Below are 18,507 nucleotides of genomic sequence, written 5' to 3'. Positions count from 1 at the left end.
ATGCATGTCTTTTCTCTGCCAAAGAAAAAGACCAAATGAGGTAGATTTTGACCAATTTTAATTCTCAGTGTTTTTATTTTTTGTTTTTAATTTTTTATTTGAAAAGTTTTTAGGCTTTTTTTATGTTGTTGGGGTTTTTAGGGTTTGGTTTTTTTTTTTTTTTTAGTGGGAAGCCAAAAATTTTGAAACTCTTTAGTACACCTGATTTCGTGAACTTTTGCAGAGATGTGACTTTTCAAGGCTATCCTTGCATTGTGGATTTTTTAGGTTACAATTTTTAACTTCTACTTTGAAAGCCAATTTCTATACTTGGGGTGGGGGGGTGGTAGGCTGTTTCTGCTGTCATTCCTTTTGCATTGGATTATATTTCAGGTGAATCTAATGGTGTGAAATTTTTGTAACACAAGTCCTAATTCACCCTTCTGTGTTTAGTTTGCAGTTTCATGTTTATTTTCTGGTGACAGTACAGAAATGTTAGAAATTATGGACTCATCTGCTTCATATTTCATAGGTATTTCATATTGACAAAACAGGCTGTATGATAACATCTTCTGCCAAATTTGCATTTTTGTATTTAACCAGATTTTCAGGGAAGGGAAATGTGAATACATTGAGCATTTCTGGAATTGGGCCATGAAATAACAGCAGTTGGTACAATTGACTGCCTGAATCACGGATATGGAATAAAAGGTTATTAGACAAAGGTTATTATTATAAGCTCTTAAGGTTTGTCCTTTTTTTCCCTTCATTATTGCTGAATATTGCTAGAATGAAAAAATGGATTACATTATGATAGGTTCAGTGTCCATAATGTTTGTTCATTTCTGCTAAAACTATTACATAATTTCCAGGGATGATTGTAAAATTAACAAATTTTTACTTGGAAGCCCTATGAGACCTAACGGCACTGTGCCAAATTACTTTTCATTTCAAATATGAGGCTGAAAACTGAAGGTCACTGAGGAAATTTCTCATTTCAGAAACCAAGACATCTGAGCTATCATTCAGATATTTAAACATTAAAACACGAATCCTTATTCTAAATTAGCTAGATATAATAAGCCCTTCTTTACATGATATTGCATAATTCCACCCAAATGTCAAAATAATGTGATTTTAGAAGGAAGTGAAATTCCCATATATCAAATTCAGGTTGAATTTTTTTCAAAAATTACACATATTTAAAGTAGAACTTAATTTTACAGTAAAACTTATATTAAACTGGCATTAGCTGCAGTTGCTTCAAATTTGACTCAGACTTAGTAATCATCACCACAGTGCAACTTCTCTGGAATATGTGAAGCTCCCAACTCTTTTTAAAGGTACTGATCTATGTATTTAAAATTCAAAGTTTTTGAAACAAGAGGGGTGATATTTCAGCAAAGAAGCACCGCAAACCAGAGGTTGCTTGTATTTCATTTTCCCTTCTTCTGCATGCCCCCATTCTATTTCTGACACTCCCTGTACCTGTGAAATTCTGTCCTTTCTGATTAGTGAAGAGTTCTGCCCTTCCTCGTGCTGCTTCATCCTCGCACAGTTCCTTGTCTGTGCAACTGGCTTTTGGTGAATGCATGTGTGAATTGAGAGCCCAAAGAAGGGACTAGCTGTGTGGATGCATGAGAGAGGCTGTACTTCTGCAAAGGCACCAAAAAGAGCCCTCAGGTCTTCAGCAGCCAGAAAGCGAGGACCCAGAGGCATATGGCACTATGCAGTATTTGTTTGTGAGTGGGCGTGTAGATTTTCTTGTGTTTTCTTTTGTTTTAATGTCTTTAAATGAATTGCCACTTAAACTATTCTCATATGTTTTTAAGTGTTTACCGATATTTTACTTTTTCCTTAATGAAATGTGTGCTTCCTTTCCTTTTGCCATCTGGCAAATTTTAATTTATCCATGTGGTCCATAGTAAATATTGTTTTTTCAAGCAGCAGCTAGTCTACCCTCCCTGCTCCCATTTCGCAGCCTCCTACCTCTTGTACGCATGGTCACAGGGAATTTTTGATATTAATGAGGTTATTGACCTCTGAGAGGAGATGTGGACCTGAGCATCTGTTTAACCTTATTTATTCTCATAGTAATTAGGAGACCTAGGAAAGTAGCATTTAGGATAACTAACTGAACATAGTTCTTCAATATCTGAAAAATGACAGTTCATTCAGTCAAATCCTGTTTGGTTTCCTAGAAGACGGTAATTGTTTCAAATTATATTTGTCACATATGTTGTTTCCTGCAGGGTTAAAAATAGGCTGGGGGAGACTTCTTAATTCCAGGAAGCTTTTTATTTCTTGTTTCTATAAAAAGTTCATCATGCTGTAATCATGTCTGAAATAATATGGTTAAAGTCAGTCCTGTATACAACTGACTTGTGAACATATATATTTAATTTTACAGGTATATAAACCATTCTCTGTCTGCAGATAAATTAGTGTATGTGTATGGGTACCTGTCCTGATAGACATTGTTCCATTGATGTTGTATATTTATATCTGTCATGCAGAATATACCAGTAAAATTGTTGCATAAATTTAAATCAATAGTTGCTTCTAGCATAAATTAACTTTAAGGTATTTTAATCTACTTTTTGCAAAAATTGCTATGTTTGTTAATGTCAGAAGAACCACAGAAGTGACCTCTTAACTAGTTGATGTGATTTTCTATATTAGAATTTTAAAAAATCCCAGATAAATAACTCAGAGTTTATGCTATTAATGTGTGTTTAATTCTGTGCAATACTGCAAACTTGGATTTATATTGTGTAGTTTGTTGCTGAGTTAATGAACTGTGTATTTTAGGTATAAGGATTTATAGGCTTGTTTTTCAGCTTGTGGGGCTTTCACCAGATTTGATTAGAATAAGAACCTCCATCTTGAAAGAATAAATCTAATTGTTAATGTTTGAGAAATGCTTGACAGAAAAGTTCTTATAGAAGCATTGTGTTCTGTGAATACAGTATTTTGGAAGACAATTTATTTGAACTTCCTCTTGCAGGCTTCTTTATAGTTTAGCCTTTAATGCCAGATTCCTGAGACATCTTTGGTATTTGATATCTTCAATGACTACACGAATGATTACAGGGTATGTATTATACCATTTCTGAAACTCAGTCTTTGTTAAAGTAGAGCATATCTAGTGAAAAGAGAATGAGACAATTAGTGGTATAACAGTGCTCGTGGAAGATGATTAAAAACAAAACTGTAATGGTTACTTAGCTCCTATGATTTCATAAAACTCAGCAAAATCTTGACGATTGGATAGTTGTAAATAATTACAGGTAAATAAATAAAATCTTTATTTAAAATAAGGTGGATGTTTTGTAGTTTTTGGAGTGCTTACTAGCATCAATATAACAAACACCGAAGCCCCAAGTACATGAGTTTTATCTCACATACTTTGACTAGTCCAGAAATTGATGGTGGCAAAAACACGTTCCCAGGAACTGAGGCATTGGACCCACAGATTTGTTCTGTGCTGACGTGCAGATTAATCACTCTTTGCTTCATCTCTCTGTTCTAAACTAGAATGTATCTGCATTCTGTAATAGTTAATGCCAGAGTTTATATATCATCAAGACGCTGAGATACTATAGTGACAAGAATTTACAAAGAGTAAACTTACTTTGCAAGAATGGGGAATAGTAGTTACTTAACTGAGAGCACCGTCCTTATTTTGCTGTAGGAACTACTACTAAATATTTTTACTAGAAAGCTGAAGTTTATACTTTTTTAGAGTATTTAATTAATCATCTCTTTAATTTTGCATTTTATATTTTAAGGTCTATGGTGCCACTCCTTCAAGTGATTTCAAGAGGCTCTCCAATGTCTTTAGAAGATTCCAGTCGAATTATCCCTCTCTTCTACCTTTTCAGTTCTTTGTTTAGTCATTCACTTATTTCTATTCATGATAATGAATTCTTTGGTGATCCAATAGAAGGTGAGTTTCAGGCATACTAAATAGCAGTGCTTTGCAAAATGTTTTTGTGTAAGGCTGCAGAGTTCCCTGGTAATGATTTGCTGACATCTATGGGGAAGGCTCTTCTAGACTGACTTGCTGATAGTCCCCTGAGCACTCAGCTGTCGGCTAGCTCTTTCATGGTGATTGCATTTAGAAAAAAGAGGAAAAAAAAATGATAGTCTGCACCTTGGGAACCCTAGCTTTACAGGGTCTGATATGGAAGTTCTTAATTGTGATATTTTTTAATGAGTTAGTGAAGAGAGTGAAGTTCTTCTGGACTGAACCTGTAGTCTAATGGAAAAATTTAACATAGCAAGAATCACGAAATAGAGTAAGAGAATATTGTAATTAAAATCATTGTGACTGCGAACAATTACAAGACCTGATCACCTTTATGAATGTATACTAAGTCTCTTTTTGGGTGATGTTTCTTTTCTGTACCTTCAGATTTTGTGTGTGAATATTAAAGTTTTAATGAAATAAATTATTTTTTTTTTTTTTAATAACAAAGTATTAAGAAAAAGTCGTTTAAGGAAACTTGTGTTTATGTAGTTGTAGGTCAAAGACAATCATCAATGATGCCTTTTACACTAGAAGAGCTTGTAATATTATCACGCTGCCTTCGAGATGCATGTTTAGGAATCATAAAGTTGGCTTACCCAGAAACAAAACCAGAGGTTCGTGAGGAATATATTGCAGCATTTAGAAGTGTTGGAGTAACAAAAAATACGGAAATGCAGCAATGTATACAGACGGAACAAAAAAGGTGGATTCAGTTATTCAAGGTAAATTGTGTCAATTTTCAGAATATTCTTAAAAATTAAAGGCTTCTGCTGAAGATGTGAGATTAAGGGTTTGTTTGTTTTTTTTCTCTGATTATACTTTTAACACAATTATTACAAGGAATACGGATTTTGGAAGGTTGCTTTTTGGCATATATGCTAAACTTAATTAATTTCTGTAATTAAATTCTGATAACCGTAACAATTTATTTTTGCTTCTGGCAACTTTTAATTTATTTTCTTGCTTATCCTGTTTACAAAAAGTGACTGTGTACAATATAGGTTTTAACTTGGAACTCACATTCAGCAAGGTACTTAAGCATGTCATCATAACTTTATTTAGGTTTGAAATTCTGACTGAATCACGTGATTACTCGAGTACTGTGTTAGAGGCTTCACTTAATTGGTACCATGCTGTATTGTTGGTTTTCTGCTAAAATTTGTTGGTACTACTCCTTTTGGGTTTGCTGTAATACTAAAGGGATGGTGAATCCGGCTTGGCAAATGTAAACTTAATATATGTTCTTTCTGGATATCTACCAATGTATTTCTGTTAGTTTTATCCATGGTATCTACCTCTAAGACATGAGTTAAGAGAAGCTGAAAACGTTGGCAGGAAAAAACCTAATATAACTGTTGCCGAAAAAAAGGAGTGCTTGACTTGTCATGAAAATTCTGCAGCAAACACATCTAGTCAGCTAAAATTGCTCATTAAAGAAGTGGGAGCAGAAGAAATGCATTTTCCAAATTGAATGCTAGATTTACAGTCTGTTTAATACTGGCGACCTCTCGCACACTAATGTTCAGTTCGAGTCATCAGCTGTCCCTTCAGGTCTTTTTATCACTGCTTTTGTCAAGCTATCTATTTAATTGAAAGAAGTTAATTGAATGAAAATGATCAACTAAGCTTGTATTAATATTGCTAATGGAACTTTCTTCTTGGCCATGTTTGGAGAAAGATGTCATGCTAGACTTTAGGAAAGGCCCATTAAGGCTTGCACTTAACCTGATGGGCTAATTAAGGAATGCTTATTCATTCTACAAGTCTAAGATAGCCTCTCTCCAGCCTATTCTGCCTGATTTTACAACACATTTCACTTATGAGCATAAGCATTAATAGCTGTGAGAGTAACTGATAATGTTTTGATTGCATTGAATACAGTCCTAATGCACCACTGAATTTGTAATTTGCATGGATTGATCTAATATATGTTTGCACAATTTAATTTAATTACTTGTCTTTAAATTGTCAAATAAACTTTCGATTTAAAGGTCATGAGTGAAAACCCCAATATGTCTGTTTTTCTAAGAAGGAGGTTGTGCTAGGAGTATTTTTATGTATGCAGTTTATACCATGCCATCTTCTATTTCTTCTCTTTAGTTTGTCATATTTAATCATTTTTTTATAAGCTGCTTACATTTCAGGTGAATTTGTTCACATTTTGCTGTCATTCAGAGAGTTGTAAAATCCCGACTTAGTCTGTCCCACTTTGGCAGTCATGAATTAAACTCATAGTGGAACAGTCTAAACTTCGTGTATTGTTACTATTTTCAGGAACAAGGGTTGTCTTCCATTAGCTGAATTATGAATGTAAATCTTGAGGGTTTCTCAAAGGCCCTGGTTCTACCCAAAAAAGTAGCTGATAACAAAGCTTCCCTTGTTTACTCCTTCAGAAATACATTGTTACAGAGAAAAATTCAACACAGCTAAAGTTCATCTCATCAAGAAGACTACTGTACACAGCATTGAGTCTTTCCTGAGGGCAGCTTCAAAATAGCTTCTTGCCAGTAAGCAGGCAGCAATATCCTCTTCCAAATCGTTAAAATAAAGCTAAACTAGTTACTCATAAATTTAAGTAGAAAATACTTTTCTTTCTTTTACACTGTGTCAAATAAATGAGAGATTTATCTTTGCTAAAGCTTTTGCAAGCTGCCTGCAGAGAAGGCACGTTCCTTCCCTATCATCTATGTTTTTCTCTTTTTTCTTTTTTTAATTTCTCACACTTGTTTTGCGTATTTTCCGTGCCACTGGTGTCTAATGAAATACATTCCTGTGTATGTATATATATATATATACACACACACACAAATACAGGCTTTACTTCTGCAAGGTAATGGTAGATCTGAAAACAGTGAGGCTGCTGATGATGTACTAATTTGCTGACAGATTGGAGGTCTTTGGTAAGATTTACATGTGAAAATGTCTTTATTCAGCAGGATTCCCCTTTTTTTGGCTTGGTACAATATTGAATAGTGTAGTCAACTGTTACAGATTCCATAGAAGCACTTAAGTTATGAGTACATGAAAATGGATTTTGTCAAGTAAAATAATTATTTCACTATCATGAGTTAATCCTATGACATTAAGTTGCTAATTTTGCTGAATTTTAGTTTTGAATGTTACTTGCATTTGGTGCTTTATTGGAAACGAATCCCCATTTTAATATTATTTATTGAAGTGGGTCTTCCCTTTCAATAAAATACATACTTATATGAAATTTTACAAAGGAGTCCTGATTTTAGATTGCTAGCGTTCTCAGTCCTCATTCATTATGTAGAAGAAACTCCAATCTCACCTAATTTGATTCAGCTTCCTTTAAGGAGTCTTCAGCTGTCTGTAAAGTATTTTATTAGCATGGTCTTCACGTGGATAATTTTTTCTTTTTTTTTTTTCTCCTTTTTTTTATCTTTCTCTTATGTATAGTGGTAATGGGACCACAGAGCTTCAGTGACTCCTCTAACCTGCACTGAATTCTATAAGGGCAAGGTGATGAAAATTCCAGTGTAATCAGACAGTTCCCTTAATAGCGTTCTTTGTCTTTATTCAAGACATTACTTTACAAACTGGATCTTAAAAGGTCTTTTGTGTAGTATCTAGACACAGAATCCTTTAGAAGGCTCATTAAACAGTTTGTTACTTTTGACACCTGCCCATTAAGACTGTCTTTTAGCAAGATGACTTCAGAAGAGCTTTGTGTATGTTTTTTTCCCATTCATTTTTCAAGTGCTGTAGTTCTAAGTTGCAAAACAGATGGCTGTTCATTGTAGCAGTGATAACGTCTTTTTAGGCTAGTAATTTAATGTTCTATTGATTCCACTTAATTATGTTTTATGTAGTGTTGGGCTAAGTTGGTTCTGCTTTGGAGAGAAGGCATGCAACCAGGTATGACAATTGTGCTTGAGATGGAGTAGTTGTTAGCTTGATATCTCTACTCCTCCCCGCCCCACGCCGGATTGGAGGAAACTGCCAAGAAAAATACTAAAATTGCAAAGACACTGTAGTGACCATGATAACCATTTTTCTCAGCCTCCCAATTTTGTTGCGAAGATGTGCATAAACTAGTTATCTATTCAGTTTTCTCATTTTCTGACTGTATGGTTATAATAATGACAGAATTACCTTGTGAATTCCTTGTGAATAAAAATTAATTAAATGTAGTGGTTTAAACTAATGTGCCTGTGGTTGGGTGAAGTATGGGTGTATGCATCATCACCCACTATGGTTCAGCTGATAAGCAAAAATTTGTTAAACCACTGTGACTAGGTGGTTTTCAGGTAAATGTTTATACCTTCTGTTGGAAAAGGGCTTACTAACTTAACACACTAAAGGGCTTTTACCTAGCACATATTAGTTTGTAAGTAGCATTATGATAATACAGTGTATATGTGCATATTAAATGAAAATTACAACCAGCCACCACACACATGTATTTTTAGGACTGTGGGTGCTTTTTATGCTTCTTATGGTGATCAGCAGAAGAATATTTGGTGACCATCCTTCTTCTAGAAATGGTCATCTTCTAATCTGCTTTCAGGCATGTTTGGGCTAGGCTCTTCTCAGGAGTGATTTTTACTTTCTGAATCTGGTATGTTGAAGCCTTTAACAATCTTACGGTACGGTTTACTGTACGGTATAAACAACTGAGCTAGTCACACTAGGATCTGTTTTAATAGAGACGAGAACTTGGAGGGTACAGTTAATTTGATAAATTGTTAGCTACTTCTGGATGAGATGATAATTTTTTCTGTAGCCAGCTTTGAAAACACTTAAGAAGATATTAATTGACAAGAAAAGGAACCTGTAGTGTCTTTTCAGATGTAGACCTTTACCCTTAAAAATATCAGCATTTGTTTTTTCACATGCATAATTACCTCCGTGTCTGGTGAGGTGATATCATTGAAGATTCCTCTGAGGCACCGTTAGCTGGAAATGCTTTAGTTTGTTAATACAGCAACCAGAAGCAGTCAATCTTTCATGTACTTTAGAGATGTAACTTCTGCTGTTATGTTTTGCTGCCAATTTAATGCTTCTGCCCTCTCCTTCTCTACTTTCTGAAGTTGATGTTGGCTTTTGTACAGTTTGACCATTGAGAAGCACATCACATGATCTTTTGCTGGCTAGTTAGTTAAGTTTATCGACTATAGGCAGAAATACCCACTGTTTATTAGTTGGTCCTTCAGATTTGCCTAGTGTGGAGTGATATATGTGACCTTTGTCTTGAGACAGCAAGCAAAAGTTCCATTCTTCCATGGAGCATTTTCCTTAAAAAACCATGCACAGAAATTTAAGAATCTTCCTCTTTGTGGACAAAGAAAACCTACTAATCAGCCAAATTGTTCAGAATCTCAGGTTTGGAATGAGAGGTAGTAAAGAATAGTTATATAGCTCCCTCTTCTAAAACATACATCTATTCACACATTTCATTTCTGAAAACCTATATAAGCAAAAAAAGAAAAAAAAATTCTCTGTAAAAGGTCATTGTATAAATTACCTACTTAGGTGTTACTTTCTTCAAATAAATAATTTAATGCTGGTAATGATTTGTTTAGGCTTCCCTGAACTGGCGTACAACTTCTTAGGTGTGCAGGGTAGTCCTAGGATTACTTAGTACTAGGTAGTCCTGGTTCTTAGGTTTTGGAATGAGACTTTAATAAGCCAATTTTTTTGATGACTTACAAGTGAACCACAATTACTTACTCACATTCTAAGGTATTTAAAAGAGCAAGTTTTTGTAAGTTAAAAATACGTAATAATTTCATACATTACTGAAAGATTTTTCCTAAGCTTTTGCTTGTGGATTATACAATTTCATTCACAGTGTTAAATGTATATTCAGTGTCTGTGTTTCTGACACCTAGGTCATCACAAACTTAGTGAAAATGTTGAAATCGAGAGATACAAGGAGAAATTTCTGCCCACCAAATCACTGGCTCTCAGAACAAGAAAACATTAAAGCGGATAAGGTAAGAGTAATATCCTTTTTCCACATAGCCTTACAGGTGCCAAAGTTTCAATGGTAAAGTGTTTGATTCCTGACAGTATCAGTGATGTTGATGTTGCACAGATTTAGTGTGGTTTAAAACCTGGAGTAATGCTGCTTTTCTGTAATGTAAAAGTCTTGCGTCTGTTAATAAACTTCTACGCTAAATCACATTTCCAGTCCATAAAGTAGAACTTGCTCTACGGTGTGACAGTGTAAGTCATCTGCATTTATAGCAGGGGAGAATTGAAAATCTGGTAGCATGTTGTTGCATTTCATTTTCAAGTTATTTGAAGTACTTTTCATAATAAAAATTCTAAATAAAGAATTGCTCTAAAGTGGGGAAAAATCCCTCGAAATTCACTTCCAAATTAAAAGAAAATTCAGTAGCATTTTCTGTACTTACGTCACCGAGAAATTACTTTTTTTTTTTAAGAACTTTTGAAAAAAATGACATTGAGCTTAAAAAGTGTGTATGAGCGTGCAAAAGAGAACGCTAACACGATGTGCAAGTACCTCCTTTGAATCATTGGAAACGTGGATCTTAAGAAGTTAGTTACAGCTCAGATAGACTACCTTGCACAATTAGATGTCTTAACTAGGAAGTTTTGCACGGAATAGTTAACAGTGAACTCTTCTGTTTATTTTTGGTGGTTGCACGTTTGCTTGCCTTGTGTTCAAGATTTCCATTTTTCTGTGTGACAGTTCTTTATAATTCTTAGGAAATAGTGCCTACACACCTTAGAGAAAGTATTAGTAGTCTTAAACCATGATGCTAACCTGATTCTCAACACAAAGTAAGCAGAATTTATTTGACACCTCGAAATTCAAACTCAGCTTCTCTAGTACCTTAAATACCAGAATTTAATGTAACACTGCATGGTATTTTTAAATGATACATGGACTTTGTATTACATTGCTGTTAATTTTGCAGCTGAGCTTTAAGGCACATGTATAAGGAAGAGTGATTAGAAATTAAGATACTTAGGCATTCAGACAATATTATGTATTTACTGTGTAATAGTAAATTGCAGTATGTAATTAGATAATGTTTAACTGTAAAATACTGTTAATTTATCAGGTTACACAGCTGTATGTGCCATCTGCTAGACATGTCTGGAGAGTCAGAAGAATGGGAAGAATAGGACCATTGCAATCTACTTTGGATGGTAAGATACTGTCTGTGCAATTTTTGCTTTACTGAGTCAAAATAACAGTTTGCCTTATGCAAAGAAAATCTACCTTTTATAGAGCTCAGTTGAGTATTTTGTATAAAAGTCTTAATGATAACCAAAATCAAGGCAATCTTTCATAATTTTGTTTCAGATATTTTAAAAAAAGTGTATTTGTATACGTGTGTGTATGTCTTTAGAATATTTAACGTATAACAGCTTTCCCCAAGCTTCTGCTGGCATTGATAAAGGGAAATGATGAGGTGGATAAATTATATGTGTTAAAAATATATGTATTAATATGTATAAAAGGCAGTTGCATAAGATACAAAATTAATAAAGTTGCAGAAGGTGTAAAGCATTGACGTTTTGCTTTTACTGTATACTCTAAAGAAACTTCCTTATTATATATTAGATTGTAGCAAACAAGCTTTAGGTACCATGGTAAGTATTAGTTACTGTTTGTAAATATTGTTTCTAATTAGAAAAGGCAGAAAATTAACCCCTTGAATTACTCAGAATATCTGGACTTTATGGAACTTCCAAAGAAAGATGAGAGAACTGGACCAACTTAGCGATCAGGGTAAATTTACACTAGTTTAGTTATGCCAGTATGCTTTCTCATGTAGACAGCCTGTTTTTTTCAGCTTTTCATACCTTTGTAGCTTCACTATTCTAGAATTTTACCTTGCTGTGCTCAGGTAAAATAATGATTAAATCACTAACACTTGTGCAGATTTAATAATGAATCAAAAACGGGGCCTTTAAGCAGCAAAATGATTCATCTATGAGAGTCTATACTCTGTTTCAAGATGATGTAATTTGCTTGAGTATCTTAGCCAGATACAGTAGATCATTTAGAGAAGGCCATAGCCTTTGAATGCTGCCATAGAGTTGTACAGAATTAAGGGCTTTGTCCAAGGTTGAAGCCTAAGGACTTCTTATAATGATATTTTTTATATGAGTAGCTATGATGGTTTAAGTTTACTTTGATTACTTTATTAATCTAGTTGCCAGATAACAACTAGTTGGTCCAGTGTAAGTACTAAGAATTTTGAATCAAGTATTTTTTCAGTTTAGTTTCTCTCTTTGGAAATCACCTGTTTTAAGTAATAATACGAAATCTTAAAAACAGGTGTTTTAGCAAAAATTGCCAGGCTTCAACAGGTCTGTGTCCTGTATACCTTACAGACTCTACATCAGTAATCCCTGTTTCTTCCATTGACCTACATGGCTCTTGACAGCTATGCTGTCTTGGTATTTTTCACTGTGAGACCCGTTCCGTATTTATTACTTCAAGATTCTCCCACACGCTACTAGTCTACTAGTCTCCTTTCACTCATACATACAGTATCTTGAGCTCTCTCCCTTGTCTTCCTTCCCATAATAGCATCAGTTCCCTCTGTTTCATTAGTTGCCTTGGTCTGGGCAGTTGGTGGATAAGGAGTGCACGTGCTGTTGGTTGGTGCGGAGCAGCTACGTGCCCTCGTTTTGCTGGCTGGCTGTCAGACAAGCTGACACACTGAACAGAGCAGATAACTGAGCTCTCCTTGCTGTTTCTGTAATCAGGTCACTAAAGGAATTTCTCTTCTCTGTCCAGCTGAAAATTTTCACAAAACTTTATTTTTGAATCTCCTATTCTCTGTCAAAGTTAAAATTCAGATGATGAGCTCAAAAGTGTGTTGGAGGCAAGATGGTGAGGAAAGGTGGCACGATGTGTTTATGTAAGCCTCGTTTTCATATGAAATCAGGCTAAAAAAAGTGCAGTCAACAACATGAGCGTGTGAAAACAAGCAGGTAACAATGTGCACATGAGTTGTTTAATCCCTCTTGACTCCATATGGGTTAAAGCCAATTAGCATGAAAGTACTGCTGAATCACATATGGTCATGTTTATTTGTGCTTTTTCATTTACTTAAATGGCAGACTCGTGAGTTCTAAATGCCCTCTGTATTGATGACTCCATCCCATATTTGTCTTTAAAGAAAGAAGCTGTGATGGAGAAATGCAGATAAAATTGACTAATTGACTGGAATAATTGAACTGTTGAAGTCATGTAGTAGTTTACCTTTGCTGTACATGCACTTTTTATTTAAAATGCTTTTAACCGTTAGCTTAATAGGCTGCATACATTGACTTTAATTAAAAATGTTTACTGAGTAAACTAAGGGTAATCACAGATAAGCATTTTATCAGAAATTCCAAAGGCTTGCTATGTTGAAACCTGCCCCAAATGAATATACATCAAGTATAGTGGTGTTCTGGGGTAACATCATGTTAAATTGGTGCTTAAAATATCCCTACTGAAAGTGCTTTGAAGAGTGGAGAAAAACAAAACATTGAAGTGATGTCCAGTTGCAGAAGGGCAGCAAGATGCTGGTTGCCACAGGTAGGAGCCAAAGGCAAAAACTTGAAACTGTCATCATAAACTTCCAGGCTGGGTAGTAATGTGAAGCGTTTACTTCAGTTTTGTAATATGGTCTATAACTAGTCTAGACTCTGCAGTCTTTTTTTGGTAAGGTGGTTATTAAACATGAAAATGAAACAACTAAAGAGTTGTGGGTTTTGTTTCCTCTGTAGACTGAAGCTAGGTGGACCTTTAACCAAACTGTCTGGTCAGTGACCAATACCCCTTTTTTTTTTTTTTTTTTCCCTGCAGTTAATTAATTTACAGTCAGATATGTGCTCAGCAGCTGAGCTTCTTGCCATGAAATTAGAGCAGGATTGTCACTTCTACTGTGCATCACCCAAAGTTGAGCTGTTTCCTAAAAACATCCTCTGTGGGTATAAGAAGGTTCAAAGGAACTGCATGGTAGCTTGGGAACCGCATGCGATTGGGTCTCTCTGTTGCTGTGGCTTCTTGAATTCTTTTCTAATCTTTTTTTCTTAAGCACATTATACAATTTCTTGATGTTCTTTTCATTGTTTCTGCAGTGACTAGGATTTTATGTGATCACCGTGACCTTGCTGTTGGGAGAGAAAACCCATTGAAATAAATGTTCTCTTTCTGTTGGTTTCATTAGCTTCAGTTTAATTCCTAGTTTTTATGCCTCAAATGGTTTGATTGACAGTAGATAGTTGAAAGGACAATACCTTTAAACTATTTTGTTCATTTGGATGGGAATATTGTGTATTCCTGCGATGAAAATTCTAATTACTTACAACTTCTTAATTGTCTTCTATCATGTATTTTTTCTTAATTGAAAAATTAAAATTTCAATCATAAGAAAATAACTTTTTTTGTTCTGAATAAAATTTAAAATACAGGAGTACTTATTTTTATACATACTTCGTTTGCAGTGTGTTTTCACTACTTGTATTTCAGTTTGCTGTAGAAACTAGTGTTTAAAGAAAGGTAAGGCTTTGTGTGACTGTTTAGTAAATAAGCTATTTTAATGTATGTATTTTTATACAAAGTAAATTGAGTCACTTGGTACAAAATAAACTGTTTAAAAAAAAAGTTCTTTCAAAAATTTTTAAAATTATTATTTCTATTTTAAGTGGGTTTGGAACCAGCACCTCTTTCTGTATCTGAAGAACGACAACTTGCAATTCTGACAGAGCTACCTTTTGTAGTTCCTTTTGAAGAAAGAGTAAAGGTACCTAATTTCTTATTTAATATGCAGTTGGTGTTTTTTTTGTTTTGTTTTCAATAAGTTTAAAAAGAGCACTTAGTTAAGTAGAAACTGGATCATTTCCTTACAGAAGGATATGACAGGCCATACTGGTTTTCTTCAGTACTCATGTGGCAACTGAACATTTGAAGTTAATTATTTTTCTTTTACTAGTTATATTACCCTTTACAATAATTGCATTAAAATTAGAAACATGTATTCCAGGATATATGAGACCAGTTGTATGTTTATAATAAACTGCAGTCCTGATTCAATGATTGATCTACATGATTGCACCCTCTTGTGGTAAGCAGAGCACTAACTAGTTGTGTATCTAATAAACAGATGGCAAGGTCAAGACTGGATACTTTTTTGCAGTGGGTGGATTTACTCAGAATGAGATGATGGATGTCCGTTTTGGGAGAATAACACCCAGAGACTAAATTTCAGCATTCATAGCTGAGTAGCTGAACTTTATGTAGTTTAAAACTTGCAAGATTCTTGTACTATTGAATTTGCTCTTAAATGTTTTCTAGTTTTTAAATATGTAATTGTTAGTTCTATTACCGATTTCAGTTTGCATCATATATATTTTTTAAAGCTTTCACTGTTACAATTTCTTTTTGTCAACAGCATCAGTTACTTAAAAACTGCTCCCTGAATTGTCTTGGAAATACTAAGTTGCAAGACACCATCAAGGGAATGAAGAATAGTCCCACAGGGAAAGTAAAGCAGTATTTGTCAAAGACAGTGACAGCTTTAGTAGAAAAGGAGTGTTTTTTCCAGGCTTCTATGAAAACAGTTGTTCCAACGGAACATCTTAATACTGTATGGCAATATTGCACTTGGGTTATGGGGAAACAATTGGAAGTGACCTCAAGCAGGGATATCTATGTCACGATTTAGTCACTATCTACAACCTTTGGGCTTCTTAAAGCTATGTGGAGATGCATATATGTAAAGTTTCTGGAATTCCTAAAACCTTGTTTGGTTTTATCACAAAAACTGAAATACCAACTGGATGAGATCTTGGAGAGAAGGATAAAGCTATAGACTGAACTTTTATAGTTCAAAGAGGAGATCCTCCTATACTACTTTTCGGGCCATGTGTGGTTGTTTTTGTGTAATAGTGGGTGTCTACATCCTTTTGGAGACTCCCACTGCCCCTGGAAAACAACTTGCAATAAGGGAAGAAGATACCTTACCATGGTCTTGCTGGTTTGTTTGGTTTTTTGTTTGTTTTTTTTTTTGTTTGTTTGTTTTGTTTGGTTTTTTGTTTGTTTTTTTTTTTTACTCTTGACCAATTGCCATCTATTACGCTGTATTTTAATGTGGTAATACAGCTCAATGCTGTTTCCATGTGTGGGTTGTTCCATGTGTCCTTGTATTTTCTGACTTGTTCATGAGATTTTTACCTTGAATCACCAGATACTAGATACTCTTACAAGCAATTACCGAGTCCAGTTTCATGGTAGGCTCTTCAGCCTTCTGACCCTGGGGATGTTATCCTCTTTAGCCTTAAGGCACATTGGTGTACACCTTTTAATCTGATGTTTGCCTGTGGGAGGTAATGCATCCAATTTGTATCAGGTGCCTTGGTTCTAACTTACTTAAGCCATACTTTCGTCAGCTTGCCTGTGGTGATGTTACTTCCTGTGGTGTATATTTCAATCAGCATTGCTTACTTTTTCCATGTGTTAGTCTGAAGTCATTGCAAATTCTTCAGTTAGGTGTTAGGGTTCTTATTTTCAGGACTAACATATGCATGAACATTGGATTACGTAGGAGTCCAGACTCTGTATCAGGAAGAATTTTTCTATGAGATATACCTCCAAGCGATTCTTTCCATCTAGTGTTGTGTAACGATAGTTAATAAACTGTATCTAGCCATACTTCAGGAAAGAGAATGGTGGTGAACATATTCTTATGCCGTGTACATAAAAAGAAGGTGTCTGTGGCTATGTGTCTTGATGTTGTAGAACTGTAGAAAAATTTAGATCAGAAGGGACCTCTGGAGGTACTCTAGTCCACATCCTTCCTCATACAGGAATAACTTCGGAGTTGGATCAGGATGTACAAGGACTTGTCCAGATGAGTTTTGACTATCTCCAAAGATGGAGATTTCAGACTCTCTGTGTAACCTCTTCTGATACTTAATCACTCTCATTATGAGTTGTTTTTTTTTCCTCTATGTCCATTCAGCTTTTCTTCTTCTGCAGCTTAGGACTATTTTCTCTTGCCTTCCTCCTATGTACCTTAGGAAAGAGTCTGGCTTTGTCTACACTATAATATTCCATCTTGTCCGCTAGCTACAGCTGTCCACAGAAACAGTAGATTTGAGACCTTACTCTAGCTTTGCCTGCTGTTGTCAGATTTTCCGCTTTCATGGTAAATTTGTTGGTTTTAAACGTCCCTGGAGACTCTTACTTAAGCAGTCTGTGATATTATTGGGAGATTACATCACATGGAAAAGGTAATAGACTATTTATTGAATATGGAAAAGATGCAAGAGAGGATGTAGTAAACAGACACTCCCTGGATTGAGGGTATATTGAACATTATTATACATTAGGCAACCCCCTCCCATGCTACATCTTGGAATAGGAACACAGTTAGCTACAGTTACTCTTCAGGTGAGCTGTAACGGCTTCCTGTTGTGAAGACTTGCAAAGGGACAATGTGAAATTCAGTTTGTACTTCAGCTGGTGTTATTTTTTTTTAATTGGTGTGATGCTCTGGTTCTTTGTTTAATATGGCAGTGCTGTCCACTATTTTGCTTTGAATTATTTGCTCACTGCTCCTGAGAGGAGAACTGATACCTAATTTCTTGTTACTGGGAATGTTCCTAAGCATTTCAAAAAATGACAAAAAGATTATTTACTAGTATTGAGGATAGACTCTGTGCATGCAAAATACTCATGTGACTTTTTCCCTTTGTTTTTGAATACTTTGCCTTTCAGAACTCTGAAAGTTAGGGAGAGAAAACTGGAATCAGTGGCACAATGTCTGTAGATGTGCCTCTTTATGTGGAAAGAACTGAGGATGATATCTTAGCATGAAAAAGTTTTTTACATGTCTCTCCCCTCTCCTTCCCTCCTTTGGGACATGGCTCTGTATTATGTTTCTGTAGCTCAATGAGAGAGAAGACAAATCACTTGAAAGTGAGTGCCGAGAAGCAACTCAAAGGACAGTAGTAGTAGTGAATAACCATCTTTCAGTCAATATTTAGATCTGCACAATGACATGATTTCTCTTTTCACTCATTTTAACAGATTTTTCAAAGACTGATCTATGCTGATAAACAAGAAGTTCAAGGAGATGGGCCCTTTTTGGATGGAATTAATGTCACTATCAGAAGAAATTATATTTATGAAGATGCTTATGATAAACTTTCTCCTGAAAATGGTAGGTTTATGATTAAGTTATCATCAGCTTGTTTATGACATTTAACCATTCTTACCATGTAGTTACATATTTGCTTACTTGAGTAGGATGTTGAAAGTGTATCAGCTCTGAGGTGTGAAAATTCTTTTAAAGTAAAATTTCCTTGTTTTTACATAAAGTAATTCTCATCCACATTCTTTCTGATTATTGCAGTCTCATTCTCCTTAACACACCCTTCCTTACTTCAGATCTATTTTTATGGAGCATTTCTTCCCATTTACTTGTCCAAATAACTCTACTTTGTATATTTATCTATGTAGTTCATTAGATATTATCTGCTTTGGT

General features: G+C 34.9%; 1 protein-coding gene across 1 annotated transcript in view; it reads left to right on the top strand.

Annotated features, from left to right (window-relative positions):
• UBE3C (ubiquitin protein ligase E3C) overlaps positions 1-18,507 on the top strand; it is an 83,198-nt gene that overhangs the window by 28,392 nt on the left and 36,299 nt on the right. The window contains exons 11-17 of the mRNA XM_069778192.1: positions 2,987-3,073; positions 3,771-3,928; positions 4,502-4,734; positions 9,871-9,975; positions 11,074-11,161; positions 14,666-14,763; positions 18,051-18,183. Of these exons, the coding sequence (XP_069634293.1) occupies positions 2,987-3,073; positions 3,771-3,928; positions 4,502-4,734; positions 9,871-9,975; positions 11,074-11,161; positions 14,666-14,763; positions 18,051-18,183 (902 nt within the window). The remainder of the gene's footprint in view (positions 1-2,986; positions 3,074-3,770; positions 3,929-4,501; positions 4,735-9,870; positions 9,976-11,073; positions 11,162-14,665; positions 14,764-18,050; positions 18,184-18,507) is intronic.

Source organism: Haliaeetus albicilla, chromosome 2 (assembly GCF_947461875.1).
Source record: "Haliaeetus albicilla chromosome 2, bHalAlb1.1, whole genome shotgun sequence".
NCBI classification, from domain to species: Eukaryota; Metazoa; Chordata; class Aves; order Accipitriformes; family Accipitridae; genus Haliaeetus; species Haliaeetus albicilla.
The sequence above is the reverse complement of the archived record's forward strand: the minus strand, read 5'-3'. Positions and strand labels throughout refer to the sequence as shown.